This window comes from Chiloscyllium plagiosum, unplaced genomic scaffold, assembly GCF_037043375.1.
Source record: "Chiloscyllium plagiosum isolate Xiang-an unplaced genomic scaffold, Cpla_swu_hap1 HiC_scaffold_9, whole genome shotgun sequence".
Lineage (NCBI taxonomy): Eukaryota > Metazoa > Chordata > Chondrichthyes > Orectolobiformes > Hemiscylliidae > Chiloscyllium > Chiloscyllium plagiosum.
In genome coordinates, this window is record NW_028270147.1 from 71,815,211 (window position 1) to 71,832,208 (window position 16,998).

Below are 16,998 nucleotides of genomic sequence, written 5' to 3' on the forward strand. Positions count from 1 at the left end.
ACTCATGCGCGCGCGCACACATATATTAGTCAATGGGGTGCATTTGTATTTACCGAATTATATTTGCAGATATGTGCTGTTTGCTTGAAAGATGCATGATCTGTAGGCAGTAAATACATGTAATATTTCGTAAATTCCACTTTGGAAATAGAACCAGTATGACTCAAGATTGGGAGACATACAGACTCTGACCTCTCACCTTCAATGCATTGTCTGAGTGAGATATCACCTTTTGTTCTAAAGCCTTAAGTTATCTCAAGAAGGTGACTTAAATATAGATCTGTGATTTACATATGAGTGAACCGAAACCTGCAACCCATTCTAAAAGATGAAAGACTAACAACAACCTAGCTTTGTTCAATATCATTTCAGTTGCATGAAATTAATCTTTTGCTATAAATTCTGTGTCTTATACTCCATAACTACCTGAAGGAGCAACCTTCCCAAAGCAAGTGCTTCCAATTAAACCTGTTGGACTATAACCTGATGTTGAGGAGAAAGTGAGGTCTGCAGATGCTGGAGATCAGAGCTGAAAATGTGTTGCTAGTAAAGCACAGCAGGTCAGGCAGCATCCAAGGAACAGGAGAATCGACGTTTCGACCTGATGAAGGGCTTATGCCCGAAACGTCGATTCTCCTGTTCCTTGGATGCTGCCTGACCTGCTGTGCTTTACCAGCAACACATTTTCAGCTATAACCTGATGTTGTGAGATTTTTTAACTTTGCCCACCTCACTCCAACACCAGCTCCTCCACATCAGGAATGAATAGACTCAATACTAAAGACTGAAATTTCCGACAATAATCTTCAAGTCATCTACAGGAGCCTTTGTATTTTTCAACATCTACAAGCATTTGAACAGTGCAAACATGTTCAAAATAGAAATACATACCCCATATGTACCAGGAGATGAGGAGGAGTATGGAATCTGCAAGTGAAAACATCATATTTGTGAGATTTAAAGTCAAATTTACTAAACATCAGTGAAGCCAATCATAAGCTCTCCACAAGGATTATGAACATGGTTGGAGCAAAGCCTTGCACGTTCAATTGCAACCATTTACCTCAAAATCTAAAATAAAAGTAGTTTAAAATCTACTTTGTAAATAGAAGGGACTATGTTGCATACAGGTAACAATTTGTTGTTTTAAATCCTCATTCCATACATTACTTGTCCTAATGGCCATTGTTCACATAAACTGGCAAAAATTAAATGCAGTGAATGAGAGACAATTTCAATATCACCACTCACTGCAAACAATTTGAGGCAGTAATTAACAGATTAATAAAATTCCTCAAACTCATGGGGACTAAAGTGTTAGATAAGAATGCAAGTATTTCTCAGGCTAAGTCAAAGAACTTTACTGACTACTTTTGATGTGCTATCATTGTACCACAAAGTCTTCCAAAGATGATTTCTTATACTATATATTCCTTGGAGAATTAATGTTTAGAAGGTTCATGGAAAATTGACTGATTTCAAGCTTTATGGAAATGCTTGCAATAGATTGTTTAAAAGTGGGCAAAGTTCACTGCAGGCATTGACGACTTTTAAAACATGGCTTCCTGTAAATTACATGACTTGCCTTGCTGTAGGTCCTTCCTGAAGCTGGTGAACAATAACGGACTCGAAGAAGTGCTTGTTTTATTTGGTTCTTTAGCTTCCCTCTAAGTCAACAAGTGGCATTGGGGAACAGAAGACAAACTGTCCAAGTGATCCCTCCCATTTCTGAAAATGAAGCCCTCTATTGAGTTCAATGCGAAATCTATTTGCTCTTTTGAAACAATTAAAGGAACAGCTCAAGATTACATTTCTGGGGGGAACCAAGATGGCGGCAAACTGATAGGTCTGCTGTGATAGGGCTATGCACCAAAATCCAAGTAAGATGGGCTTGCACAACCCCCACCCCCCCTCATTAGTCATCCATAATAAAAAAAATCAATAAAACAAAGCAATACAAAATACCTAGAACATTTTAAACTCCGATTCTAGTGTTCTGGGAACAATATGAAGAAGAATAAAGGAAAGGGAGCGAGAGACTCGCAGCAAGTAGGGCACTCCCCTACAGTGTCAGGCACACCCGTGACTATGGCCCCAACTCCCGTGGTAGCGTGTCTGTACCTGTTGGAGCAGCAGAATCTAGTCTCAGAGTGAAAATCGAATTGGCGCTTGAACCAATTTCTGCCATGCTACAGAAGCATGAGCAGGAGATCTGAATGCTGGATTAACACATTGATGCAGTCGGACAAAAGGATCGTGGTGTCGGAGACTGTGGCAAAGAATTCATAGGGACGGATTTGAACAATGAAAGGCCAGGTTCAGGCCCTGTTGGGCCAGGTCGACGACCTCGAGAATCAAGGTCAAAAGGAAAAACTTACAGATAATCGGGCTCCCGCAACGTGAGAGCCTGGTCACCTTCCTGGAGTAGTGGCTACTGCAGCTTCTGGGGTTGAGTGTCAAGTCGGATCAGGTGCGTGTGAAGCGGGCCCAATACATCGCAATGTGCAGGTCTGGGTTGGATTAGCGACCCCACCCAGTCCTAGTGCAACTCCAGAAGCAGCTGATAATGGAAATCTCCAGAAAGCTGGGAAAAGATTCTCAGGCTCTGGTATACAAAACGTCAAAAATTATGTTTTTTCAACACTTCTTTGGGGCTATAATTAAGAAGAGGAAATCTTATGAAGAAGTCAGGAAGAGATTGAGAGATTTGAATATCGAATACTTTGCAAGGTACCCGGCTTCAACAATAGAGGGTCTTTTTACAATTTTGATTCAGCAGAGATAGCAAGGGATATTTTGAACTCTTTGAAATAAATGGCCTGGGTCAGAGAGGCAAAGAGGAGTTATGAACAATGGCATACCCTGTCCTTTCGCATTTGTTGGTCCCAGAGGCCTGGCATTGCTCTGATGGAAAACTCTCCCCTTTCTCCCCTTTTCTTTTAGTAATTTTTGTTATTTGTTTGTTTCTTCTGGGTGAGGGGTGGTTATTTCGTTTATTGAAGACAGATTGGGTTGATGTATGGAGGGGGTGAGGGGGAGTCCACTTTTTACTCTCACCTATGAAAATAATAGCTTTTCTTTGTTTCTGTATTGCTGGGGTTTGGGGTGCAGCCAAAGCTGGAAGAAATCAGGATGGTTGCAAGGTTTGGGACACCCCTACGGTTGAGGAGGGAAATCGCTGGTGATTTGTTTACATGTTTGTTTGTTTAATTCAAGAGTGGTGGTTAGTTTTTTAGATTTGGTAGTATCTGTAGTGGTAATGGTAGTTTTTTGATTCGATAAATTTTGTGCTTTCTCCACTTGGTGCACCATGAGTAAACTTCTTCCCCGGGGGCTGCGGGCTGCTCTGGGCAGTCATGACTAGTGGTTTGTTTAGGAAAGGGGAGCTATTCCCCGATCAAAAGAAAGAAGAAGGTGCTCTCAAATCTCAGAAAGGAAAGGGCTGACATTGCCCTGTTACAGGAAACACACTTGAATAACATTGAATATTTGAAGTTACAGGTGGGAAGATTTAGTAGGGTACTACTACCTCACCTCCTTCAATTCTAAAAGCAGAGGAGTGGCCATCACTGGTACAGAGGAACCTCTCATTCCAAATAATAGAGCAAATTAAGGATGAACATGAACAGTTCATCATCCACAAGGCCTTAATACACCGGGAAAAGTATGGCATTCTGTATGTCTATTGCCCCCTGGCGCATTCCCTTAAATTCTTAACTGATGCAATCTCCAAACTAACGGCTCGAGGGTTGGACTGTACAATTATAAGAGTGGACTTCAACAGTCTCATGGACCCGGAGGTAGGCAAGATGCCAAAGGGTCTCTCTGGTATCTCCCTGCAAATCAGGCAGCTAGTGAACTTGTGTTGGGGCTGGTGGACATGGAGATGTCTCCACCCGAATGGTCGGCATTTTATCTTTTGCCCCAACCCACACAAGTGCCACACGAGAATTGATAGGTTTTTTTTGTTCCATCGACCTGTCTCGATTTAATGCTATCCTGAAGGATTGGGAACATAGCCATTTCGGATCATGCGGCACGTACTTGGATGTTAAGATCAGGGGTACCGCAATAGACACTCGGCACTGGTACACGGATCCATTACTTCTGAAGGATAGCAAATTTATATAGTAGTCCACAAGGGAGATTATGAACTTCTGGGACATCAACTCGGGTACGGCAAGTAACCCATCGATGCTTTGGGAGATCACTAAGGTGAATGTAAGGGGTTTAATTATTTCATACTCAGCAACCAGGAGAAGGCAGAATGAACAGCAGCAATGGATACTGGAAGCCTAGCTGAAAGTAGCTGAATTGATTAATGATGATAGACTATCTGTGAGTAAGTTACAGGTCACAGCTGTCTGGGGTGCTCTGAATTCAGTGCTTATCCAGGCAACAAAGAGGGAGCTCTCCTTTGCAAAGCAAAGTTTTATTCGAATATGGGGAAAAGCCAAGTAGATTATCTGGCATACCTGACTAGAAAGAAAAGTGCCCCGCAGTCCATCATGTCTATTAGAAAGAGAACTGGCACTGTCACTTGCGAATCGAGAAAAGATCAATGCTGTACTCTGGAAATTTGTTGTGGAGTTCTACCAGTCGGATGGTTGTGAGGATGGAGCTGCAAGAGTAGAATCCTTTTTTGAGAATCTGGATCTCCCAGGTATAAGTACAGAATAAGCCTCCATTTTGAACGTACTCTTAACAATAGAGATGCAAGAGGCAGTAAGGCAGCTCCAAAGTGGCAAAGCACCTGGCCCAGACAGAATCCTGAGCGTGTCCTAAAAGGAGTTCATCAACATATTGATCGAGCCACTATTGGGTACGTACAATCATTCATATAGTCAGGACTGCCTTCCACCTTCTCTGAGGGAGGCCGCTATCTCTCTTATTCTAAAGAAAGGGAGAGATCCAGAGGATTGTCCCTCATGTAGATCTAACTTGCTGCTGAATGTAGATTTTAAAATCCGCCCTAAAATGCTAGCTCTGAGATTGAAGGTATTGCCCACTACCATAAAGGAAGACCAGACGGGTTTTATCAAGGGTCGTGGCTCTTCCAATAATATCAGGATGGTGTTGAATACAATACAGGTATGCCAGCAGAGGTCAACTCCATACTTGGTGGTCTCCTGGGACACGGAAAAGGCGTTTGATCAGGTGGAATGGCCGTTTTTTTTGGTGTCCTGGAATATTTTGGTCTTGGGGCAGTGCTATATAACGACCTCAATGCAGTGGTCCTCACAAACGGCGTAAAATCAGACAATTTTAGCATCGGGAGAGGCAGCCGACAGGGGTGTCTCTTCTCACCGCTGCTATTTATCTCATTAATTGAAATGTTGGCGGAGGCTATTTGGAAGGACTCTAAAATTATGCTAACCCGGAAAAATCTGTACCTTGGCTGATAACGAAAGATAAAATTATTCAGCACTTCCCTGGGTTTAAAACTAATTTAAAAAACAGAAGCCATGCACGTGGGGGGGGGGGGGGACGACTTGGTGGGAATGCATAAATTGGAGAATGGTACACAATTTCCTTTCCATTGACCACAAAAGGGCTTTCTTTACTTGGGTATTTTTTATTACCCACACTTTCCACCAACTGTACAGAGTTAACTTTGTGCATTTGTTTGATAGGTTAGAATCGGATCTACAGCATTGGGAGGGGTTACCAATATCATGGTTAGGCTGAATAGCCTTGATTAAAATGAATGTTCTTTTTACCTCTGGGTGGAGGATCTCCCAGACTAAAGCGGTACCAAATAAGCACTCTATTGTCCTATGAGAGTGACTGGGTATGTATGGATTAGAGGTTGACATGGCTCGATATTGAAGCCTCTCAGGCCAAGTGCCCCCTCCTTAACTTGCTGTTTATGGACAGGATGAAATCTGTTGCCAAGTATTGTAAAAACCCGATCAAAGTATGGAGAATGATGAGGCAATGTTAATTTACATAAGACCTCACTGTTCACCCCCTTAGTTGGTGCCCCAGGATTTAGGTTGGAATCAATGGATTCTGGCTTTAAAGCATGGAAGGTTAAGGGAATCTCCTGTTTGGGAGACTTATTTATGTCTTTCGACCAGCTAGTAGGGACCTCTTGCGCTATTTTTAGATGAGGGATTATTTACAGAGATGGAACACACTTATTGCTCAGTCCTATAAGTCTGACATGGAGAGAAGAATGCACCGTTGTTCGGGCACTCTCTCTATATCATCTACAGAGAGGGGGCACTTTGGAAGATGTGGAAAGATTCTACAGGGTCTGGAATCAGGAACTAATAGAAATTTAATTTGAAACATGGGATGGCATATGGAAGAATGTGAAAAAATCTCAATATGCAAATAAAGCACAGACTATGTAGCTGAAGATTCTTCACAGGGCCAATAGGCCCCAGAGTGATTAGCAAAGTTCAAGAAAGGAGCATTGCCAGAGTGCCATAAATGTAAAATAAGCACAGGCACCCTTACTCATTGGATGTGGTCATGTCGTAAGGTCCATCGGTACTGGGGTGCCCATACCAAGTGAATTGAAGGGGATCCTGGGAATTGAAATTAGGGTGGACCCAGCACCTCTTCTTTTGGGACTGCTGAACCTGCCTTCACTAGATGAACATTTTAATGAACTGGATCTCAGAAAACACCCCAGGTCTCATGGAATGGCATAGATTAGTGATAGAGCACGTTCTTACAATTTTCTTGAAATTATGGTGCACCAGAAAACTGAACTATTTTATACGACGTGGTGGCCCTTTTTAAATTATATAGACACTGACCTGTCAGCCATATTGACCAGGGCCTTATACAGCTGGTCCGTGGGCCGGGGTGGGGGATGTTGGCTTGATAACTGTGGGTACATAACTGATGTTCTCGTGGATAGGAGCCTCGGAAGGGGTGTGTCAAGTGGTGTAATTTAATTTAATTTCAGTTAAGTTAATGCAAGGTGATTTTATCTAATTTGATCTAATCTGTTAGGTTAGGCTAGTACAATTTAAGTCAAGTTAAACTAATTTGCTTAGTACACGGTCATTTATTGAATCTTAATGCGGAAAGACGGTTGCGTACCTTTGTGATATTTTGGTTTGTTCTGTTAATTTGTAGGTAGTTTATTGTTAATTTTTTTGTAATCTAAGATTGTTATATTACTTTTTGTATTTTTATGATTTTGTAAAAAGAAAACCTTTTTCAATAAAAAGAATTACATTTCCTGAGCAAGTTGTGCCTGCAAGACTTCAGAAACACTCAATTAGTTTCTTGACTACATGGGCCAGAGCATCAATAACTATTTTCATGAATGTCCTTTGGGGAAGGAAACTGCTTTCCTTACCGGGTTTAGCCTACATATGACTCCAGATTCAGAACTATATGGTTGACTTACCCTCTGAAATGGTAGAGCTAGCTTTCCGATCACTGTGAAGTATCAAGAAAAGAATGAAACTAGAGGGACCACCTGGCATTAACCTAGACACCGAAAAGGACAATAGCAAACACAGTCCTGTGGACCGCACAAAGTCCTCCATACCAACTTCTAGAGGCTTGTGCCAAAGTTGGGAGACCCATCAGCAACAGCCTGACACAGATGGAGTAATACTTTATGGACTATATCCCTATCACTGCCATCTTCATCACATCAGAAGGACAGATCCACAAGAGATAATGGCACAGTATGTATAATTGGAACAAGAGATGCTAAAGGAGTCCTCCACACTGACCCGAGGCCCCATGAAGACTCACGGCTTCAGGTCCTACATTGGCCAACTACAACTTGTTAAAAAGCACCCACCACTATTCTCTGGATGATTAATTGGATATTCCTCCACATTGAGCACCACCTGAAGAAAGAATTGATAGTGAAAAGAGCACAAAATGTACTCTGGGTGGGAGACTTCAACATCCATTATTAAAAGTGGTTCAGTTGCACCTTACTGACCAAGCTCTAAATGGCTGCTGGACTGGGTCTGTGGCAAGTGATGAGGGGACTAACAAGAGGGAAATATCTACCTCATCCCCACTTTTCTATCTGTCACATACACATTTGTCCAGAGGGTCATTTATGAGTGACCACTGCACAGTCCTTATGGAGGCAGTCTTGACTTTGCACGGAGAATAGCCTCCATTGAATTAAATGGGACAAATCTTGAACAAATCTAGCAACTCCAAACTGGGCCTCCATGTGACACCACTGGCCATCAGCAGCAGTATTGTATTCAACCACATCTGCAATCTCATGGACAGGTATATTCCCCACTCCAATATTCCAAGAGATCAACATTAATTCAGTCAAGAGTGAAGGAGGGCATGTCAGATGACCAGATGTATCTAAATATGAGCAATGAGATTGGAGAAGCTACAACACAGGACTCCTTACCAAACAGAAGCAGCATGCAATAGAGGAAAGCGATCCCAAAATCAACAGATCAAATTTGGGGTCATGGTCCTGCCACAGTCAGCTATGAATAATAATGGAGGAACAAATAATTGACAGGAGTGGAGGCCACTTCAATATCCACAACCATAGTTGAGTCCAGCACATCAGTACAAAATACAAAATAAAAGTACTTGCAATCTTCTGCAGGCAGTGCTGACCAGGAGATCCAGCTTGGCATCCTCCTGAGGGCCCCACCATCATAGATGCCAGTCTTCAACAAATTCAATTCACTCCACACGGTATCAAGAAATGACAGAAGACAACGGACACTGAAAAGGCAACAGACCGTGACAACAGTCCCCTTGCCAAGCCGTTCCAATACAGAGACAATAGCAGCACTGGCCTGACAATGTGGAAAATTGCCTGGATATATATGTTGCACAAAAGCAGGACAAATCCAATCTTGCTAATTACCAGCAGACCGATCTACTTTCAATGATCAAAGTGATGGAAGGGATCAATAGTGCTGTCAAGTGGCACCTGCAAAGAAATAACTTGGTTGCTGATGCTCACTTAGGGTTTCACCAGGACCACTTGGCTCTTGACCTCATTCCAGCCTTGGTCTAAATGTAGACTAAAGAACTAAACTCCAGAAGTGATGTGAGAGTGACTGCCCTTGAAATGAAGGCAGCATTAAAATGAGTCTGGCATCACAGTCTTATCAAAACTGGAGTCAATGTGAATTAGGGAGCAAACAGTACCCTGGCTCGATTCATAACTTGCAAAAAGATATTGCTTATGGTTGTTGATCATCTCAGCTCCGTGACATCTCTGCAAAAATTCCTCAGGGGAATGTCACTAACCCAACCATACTCAGCTACTTCAACGATCTTCTTTTCATCATATGGTCAAATGTTCCCTGACGATTGCACAATGTTCAGTACTCTTCTGATAGGTGATGGCTATCTCTTCAACAATTGAAAATCTAACCATCAACCCTTGATATGCATTACCATTATTGAAAACCCCACTATCATATTTGAGGGTTACCACTAACAAGAACCTAAACTGGACTAGCCATATAGAAGTTATAGCTACAAGAACAGGTCAGACACTAGGTATTCTGCAGTAAGTAACTCACCTCCTGTCTCACTAACATCTGACAAACATTCACAAAGTACAAGTCAGGAATATGGTAGAATACATCCCAAATGCCTGGTTAAATGCATCTCCCACAACATTCAAGCAGCTTTACACCATCCAGGGCAAAGCAGACTGCTGGACTCCATCCTTCAGCTTCACCATCCACCACAGAAACACAATGGCAGCAGCTTATACCATCTAGAAATGCACTGCAGTGACTCACCAAGGATCCTCTGAAAACATCTTACAAACCCACAAACTCAACCACTTAGAAGGACATAGGTAGTAGATATGGAGGATCACAACCAATAAATGTATGTCCACTCACCATTTCCCTCATTGTTGCAAGATGACAATCATGGAATTTCCTTCCTAACAGCATTGCAGGTGACCCTATACCCAAGTACCACCACAGTTCAAGGAGGCAGCTTCCCACCATCCTCTCCTGGGCAATTAGGCACAGGCATTAAATGCTAGCTGAGCCAAGAACATACGCGAACAAATATTGAAAATTTATGTTTCATCCTTTTACACTCAAGAATAATCAATTGGTAAAAGGTTTTTAAGAAAGCCAAGCTCTGCAGAAAAATATTTTTTCTATTTTTTAAAAATATCTAATTGTTGCATCTTCATTGAATACATTGTTTTGATAGTAAGCCAATAATTGTATTTATTAAGAAACCTGGTCAATAATCTTTGTTCAAAATCTGTTGCAAGGTATTTAATAGGCTAACTTGGTAACTGACAAATGCATTTTTATGTTGTGACCGATCGTAGTAGTGAGTTTCAGTTGTCACAAAACTGACTAATGAAAGTAATGCATCTCTCAAACAGCACTGTGTTAATCATAGACTAACAGAATCCCTACAATGAGGAAGCAGGCCATTCAGCCCACTAAATCCACACCGTTTCCCCAAAATCATCCCACCCAGAACCAACAATCTACATTATCCCTGTGACCCTGCATTTCCCGCGGCTAATCCATCTAGCCTGCACATCCTTGGACACTATGGGCAATTTTGCATGGCCAATCCACCTAATCTGCGAGGAAATTTACATAGAACGTGCAATCACCACACAGGCAGAGGCTGGAATGGAACCTGGGTCATTTGTGCTGTGAGACAGCCTTGCTAACCACTAAACTACCCTATGACCAGATCTCACATTTCAGTGACGTAGGTTGAAGAATAAATATTGGTCAGGACTAGTGTCATAGAATCTTTTAAGTCAATCAACAAGGGCAGACAGAATGTTTGTTAAATATCTCATTTGAAAGATGGCACCTCCCAATAGTGAAGTGCTGTCATAGTTCAGACTGAAGTGCGTGCCGTGATTTGGGATCCAGTCTCTGGAGTAGAACTCATGTACATCTAATTGATGCAAGTTGATACCACATCAATTGTAGCACTTTCAATGTCACTCCTGTTGTCACAAAGTAAGAAGGTGGCTATCAACTGTATCACCTACCACATTTTACCTAATACCACCAAGGATCTACATTCACTTACCCATCAATGGGGTAACTACTTGAAAATGCTTTTTCCTACAGCTATTATTGCAGGGATCATTATCAACACAGACACTGGAGTTATAAAATCATTATTAAATGCATCTTGCAGTGGGGTGAGAGCACCAGATAATTTAAGAAAAACGAAAACCAGTTCTCCTCATTACCTAAACAATGTTCTAGAGCTGGGATATTCAGAATAAGTACCTCAAAGACATCTGTTAAAGAGAGAAGTGACGTTTCGAAGCTCCCAAGCACACAATTCATCATTTCATTTTATAAGTCATTCAGAAGTAATCTGATCCTTGTGTGAAGTACGGATCAAGAAAGCTTCATGTGGAGAATGTGTAACGATCAAGTGTTTAAGCAGTTTGGTGTAAAACATAAGGACATTAATTTAAAACAAGACCCATGAAAATAAGACAGTCAGTAATGCATCCAAAACAATCCATGAGGAATGGCGTTAATTAAAGAGTGGTTAGATTGTGGAGCATGCCAGAATATGGAATAGTTGAAGTGAATAGTACAGATGCATTTAACCAGAACCTAAAACAGACAAAGTGGAGAGCTATGTAAATGCCAAGTGGCCTATTACAGCACATATTCTATGTAAAGGCACTCTGTCACCTCAACAAAAAGGATAAAACTACAAGAACAATAATTCTGTTGTAACAGGGTCATTGCACTTGCTATATGGCAAGTGTAATAACTCTTGACTAAGAATAAAACTTTCAGTTTTCAATAGCTACAGGGCCTTTGCAGGATATTCCAGAGTTTCATGGCAAAGCTCATCAAGCACCCTGGGAAAAGAAAGGCTAGATCAAAGTAACTCTCATGTTGTTTCTAAAATCAATAAGGAATTGCCAGTTCAGCCATTTTGGATTTTAACAGCATCTTAAACCCACTAAGCCTAGTTCTACCCATCTTCTCACTATAGAAGGGATTCATAAGATTCATCAATTGTATACAGTGAAAAGAATTAGCATTAAATGTCAGAAGCCACAGAAATACATGCGAGATGGAACACAAAGCATGACAATTAAAAAAAAACAATTTGATAAGAATGAAGGCATCTCTCTCTTACTATTTGAAGAAATGTGAATGTAATTGATAATAGAAGCAAGGGAACAGAGTCATGACATGTAGGAACTGGAATTAGGATGAGAAAGGTCATACTGTACTGAATGATTACCTCCTACTGGAAAAGTAATCTGTAATAATTTTTCCTGTTGGACTGCCAAACGTGTTCATGGTACATGGAAACTAAAAAATGAAGAGCTCATCGTAATGGGCAGGTAACATTTTGTTTGAATACATATTGAATCAATATAAAAAAGTTTCCCTAAGGATTAATAATCAAAACGAATGGCTTTTCCACCAATTCCTTGTTAAAGTTGATGGTCATTGAAAAGTACATGTATTTCACCGTAGGTTTACGCCATAAAGAGCGGCCTGCATTGGATGGAAATTGCGCAAATCAATGCACAATAATAATTGTTTCATAAAGCACGTAGCTACAAGTCATTTTTTTTAAAAAATGATTTTTTAAAACAGAAAACTCCATATTAGTTAAATACAGAATATATGCAACAGAAAAAGGATACCCCAAATTAAGTCAATTAGGTCGAAACAGAACACACCCTGAGGGCAAACTGATAGCTGCCTTTAAAGTTATGAAGGATTTGACTGGATAGACTTGAGAGAAAATGTTTCCACTTGCACTAATAAATCCACCAGGGTTTGCAGGAGTAACTTATGACAGTGGTCAGAATGCAGAACTCAATGTCACGGATTAGTTAAGACAACTAATAATATAGGTTCATTTAAGGGGAATCCAGATAAATAAACTGGGAAGATATAGAAGGACACAGAGAGAGGTGGTAGGAAGCTCACGTGGAGCAGAAACCCTGTTGGGACAAAAGGTCTATTTGTGTACTAAATACTGTACGACTTACTGAGTTAGCATTGGAAGGATTAGGCCATGGTCGCCCAGCTCCTGGACCCCTGCAATGAAAATTTATTATTTACTTCCATTTATTTTCACAATCTATTAACACACACAATCTGTTCTTGCATCATTAGGTCTGCAGTGGTTTCACTAAATCCTTTACGTACCTTTGTCATAAATTAAAATACAGTACACCTGCATTTACCCATAATTATATTTGAGTTCCAAACGCTTCAAAGTCAAAAACTTACTTCAATTTTCCCCAGTTAAGAACATGATCATATCGTGTAAAGTGATTAAAACTGACTTTCCCCACTTTTATCAATGACTTATCTGAACACAGAAGAGACTTACATGTTCATCCCAGCCATGCCTGGACCTATTGAATTGGGTGGAGGTCTCATTGAACCGCCATAGTTCTGCAATGATAACCAAGGATCAGACTACCATAACGAGAAGAAAACCAGAGAAAGGGATGGAAGGGAAGAAAAACAGAAGGTTAGTTAAGTTATTATGCAGGTCCCAAGACTTGTGCTCAAAACAAAACAGTACCAATTGAAATCAACAAGGTCTGACGCAAAAAGATTTTTTGGGCCAATTGCATACTCAACTGGATATTACAATGGTGACTTGCTTCCATCATCCTATGCAACCCCCACAATCTCTGATCTGAATAGCAGTGGGGATTGAAGTCAAGCACTTACCCAACAAATTCACAAATCACTACAGTAATTTTCCTCTACTCCCATTCACTTTACTTTTTACTGGCCTTGATATTTGATCCCAACAAACATTCACAGCTACTAAAATATTAAACAGTTAGAATATCAATTAATTGTTTTCAGGCACTGAATTTTCATTCACACAACTAGAAATGTTGAGAGTAAAAGTCCTGAGAACTGGCAAGATCACCTATGACATCTACCCCAATCATGTGCATGTTTGAAAAATGCAATATTCCAAGGCATTTTAATAGAAAGAATAACAGAACACCAATCTGAAAGTGTTTAGATATGATTAAAGGTTTGGATGCAAAAATGGGTTTTGAAAAGAAAGAGGCACAAAGAGACAATTGAACAAGATTCAATAAATTTGAGCAGTGATAGGTAAAAACTCTGTCACTAGTCACAGGAGAAGATTGATGAATGAGAGCCAGGGTGGAATACTGAAGAACATGGGAGGGGAACTAAGTTTAGAGGAGGTTGCAGAGGTAGGATTGAGTGAGTTCAAGGAACTTGTGAAGATGAGGCTATCAAAACATACATTAGGAATTAGTGCAAGTTAACAAGGACAAACATTCATAGTCATAGGGATGTACAGCATGAAAACAGACCCTTCGGTCCAACCCATCCATGCTGACCAGATATCCCAACCCAATCTAGTCCTACCAGCCAGCACCCAGCACATATCCCTCCAAACCCTTCCTATTCATATACCCATCTTAAATGTTGCAATTGTAACAGCCTCCACCACATCCTCTGGCAGCTCATTCCATATACGTACCAGCCTCTGCGTGAAAAAAAGTTGCCCCTTGAGTCTCTTTTATATCTTTCCCCTCTCACCCTAAACCTATGCCCTCCAGTTCTGGACTCCCCGACCCCAGGGAAAAGACTTTGCCTATTTATCCTATCCATGCCCCTCAATTTTGTAAAACCTCTATAAGATCACCCCTCAGCCTCTGACGCTCCAGGGAAAACAGCCCCAGCCTGTTCAGCCTCTCCCTGCAGCTGAGATCCTCCAACCCTGGCAACATCCTTGTAAATCTTTTCTGAACCCTTTCAAGTTTCACAACATCTTTCCAATAGGAAGGAGACCAGAATTGCACACAATATTCCAACAATTGCCTAACCAATGTCCTGTACAGCCGCAACATGACCTCCCAAATTCCTGTACTCAATACTCTGACCAATAAAGGAAAGCATACCAAATGCCTTCTTCACTATCCTATCTACATGCGACTCCATTTTCAAGGAGCCATGAACCTGCACTCCAAGGTCTCTTTCTTTAGCAATACTCCCTAGGTCCTTACCATTAAGTGTATAAGTCCTGCTAAGATTTGCTTTCCCAAAATGCAGCACCTCGCATTTATCTGAATTAAACTCCATCTGCCACTTCTCAGCCCATTGGCCCATCTGGTCAAGATCCTGTTGTAATCTGAGGTAACCCTCTTCGCTGTCCACTACACCTCCAAATCTGCAAAGTTACTAACTGTACCTCTTATGCCCACATCCAAATCATTTATGTAAAAAGTAGAGGACGCAGCATCGATCCTTGTGGCATTCCACTGGTCCCAGGCCTCCAGTCTGAAAAACAACCCTCCACCACCACCCTCTGTTTTCTACCTTTGAGCCAGTTCTGTATCCAAATGGCTAGTTCTCCCTGTATTCCATGAGATCTAACCTTGCTAATCAGTCTCCCATGGGGAACCTTGTTGAACGCCTTACTGAAGTCCATATAGATCACATCTACTGCTCTGCCCTCATCAATCTTCTTTGTTACTTCTTCAAAGAACTCAATCAAGTTTGTGAGACATGATCTCCCACGCACATAACCATATTGACTATCCTGAATCAGTCCTTGCCTTTCCAAATACATGTACATCCTGTCCCTCAGGATTCCCTCCAACAACTTGCCCACCACCAAGGTCAGGCTCACCGGTCTATAGTTCCTGCCCTTCTTAAACAGTGGCACCACCATTGCCAACTTTCAGTCTTTCGGCACCTCACCTGTGACTATCGATGATACAAATATCTCAGCAAGAGGCCCAGCAATCACTTCCCTAGCTTCACACAGAGTTCTCAGGTACACCTGATCAGGTCCTGGGGATTTATCCACGTTTAACAGTTTCAAGACATCCAGCATTTTCTCCTCTGTACTCTGGACATTTTGCAAGATGTCACCATCTATTTCCCTACAGTCTATATCTTCGATATCATTTTCCATAGTAAATACTGATGCAAAATATTCATTTAGTATCTCCCCCATTTTCTGTGGCTCCACACAAAGGCCGCCTTGCTGATCTTTGAGGGGCCCTATTCTCTCCCTAGTTACCCTTTTGTCACTCTGCTTTGGTGACAATAGTTGAGGAGTAAATATCTGCCTTCAGAATGCTTGGAATAATATCACAGTAGCTTTATCAGTCCACCTAAAGGGGTAAATAGGACTTCAAGTTAACATCTCAAAAAAGGCACCGTATAGCATTGCCTCTGTCTGGCATTGCCAGCCTAGGTTATGTGCTAAACCTTTTGGTGTGGGAGTCAAAATCATCACTTCTGATTCAAGGATATAACACTACACAGCAAGGCCAGTCTAACAGGGATGTAGTCATTCTTCATACTATTTTCTCTAGATTAGAGGTACCGTGAACAATTGTTACATTTTCAGATCAGCAAAAACAGATTTAACCTTGCAACTGACCTACATATTCTAAACACAAAATGTAAGAACTAAATCATGGACACAGAGAATTTGCAAAACAGGTGGCAGCTAACTGACTGATAACTGGTGGGCACAAAAATTAACTTGGCATTTCAATACTAACAGAGCAGTACATTCGAAGACCAGAACTGAAATGTTGCAGCCTGTGTCCCTTACCTGCTGTCCCATTGGGCCCATTCCTCGTGGGGGAGGATTCATTCTCTGCATTGGTCCACCCATACCAGGGTGCCCTGTAGACAGCAGAAGAAACTATTTACACATCCTGAGCCCATAAATATTTTTAAAATCTCAGTGGACTGTAAACACATCTCACCTTGTTGTCGCGTGGGATCCAATGTGTTGGGTAGCAATGGCTGTGCACCTGGAACACCACCTGGGGGCTGAAAACATTACAACATTACTATATCATAATTCCACTTCCAATTGAGATGTATATACAAGCTGTAAAGTGATAGGAAGGAAAGTTAATAGAGGGTTAAATAGACAATTAAAACATCCCACTCCCAAGTACACTACCACCTCAATTATCTGAATTTAGGATTATCCAAACAAGATCTCAAGGTCCCAATGCTTGGATAAACAGTGTTATCTGAACATTCG

At 41.3% G+C, this 16,998-nt stretch overlaps 1 protein-coding gene across 8 annotated transcripts in view; it reads right to left on the reverse strand.

The window, feature by feature from the left end:
- The window catches only part of ssbp3a (single stranded DNA binding protein 3a), a 199,699-nt gene that overhangs the window by 19,875 nt on the left and 162,826 nt on the right, over positions 1 to 16,998 (reverse strand). For 4 of the 8 annotated variants that reach the window (XM_087990783.1, XM_087990779.1, XM_087990782.1 and 1 more), the window contains 5 exons: positions 16,712 to 16,778; positions 16,555 to 16,628; positions 13,315 to 13,379; positions 12,968 to 13,016; positions 892 to 927 (listed from right to left, as the gene is read on the reverse strand). In XM_087990783.1, the coding sequence (XP_087846909.1) occupies positions 892 to 927; positions 12,968 to 13,016; positions 13,315 to 13,379; positions 16,555 to 16,628; positions 16,712 to 16,778 (291 nt within the window). Of the gene's footprint in view, positions 1 to 891; positions 928 to 12,967; positions 13,017 to 13,314; positions 13,404 to 16,554; positions 16,629 to 16,711; positions 16,779 to 16,998 lie in introns of all 8 variants that reach the window. The other 4 variants (XM_087990781.1, XM_087990784.1, XM_087990778.1 and 1 more) reach the window with 1 other exon arrangement.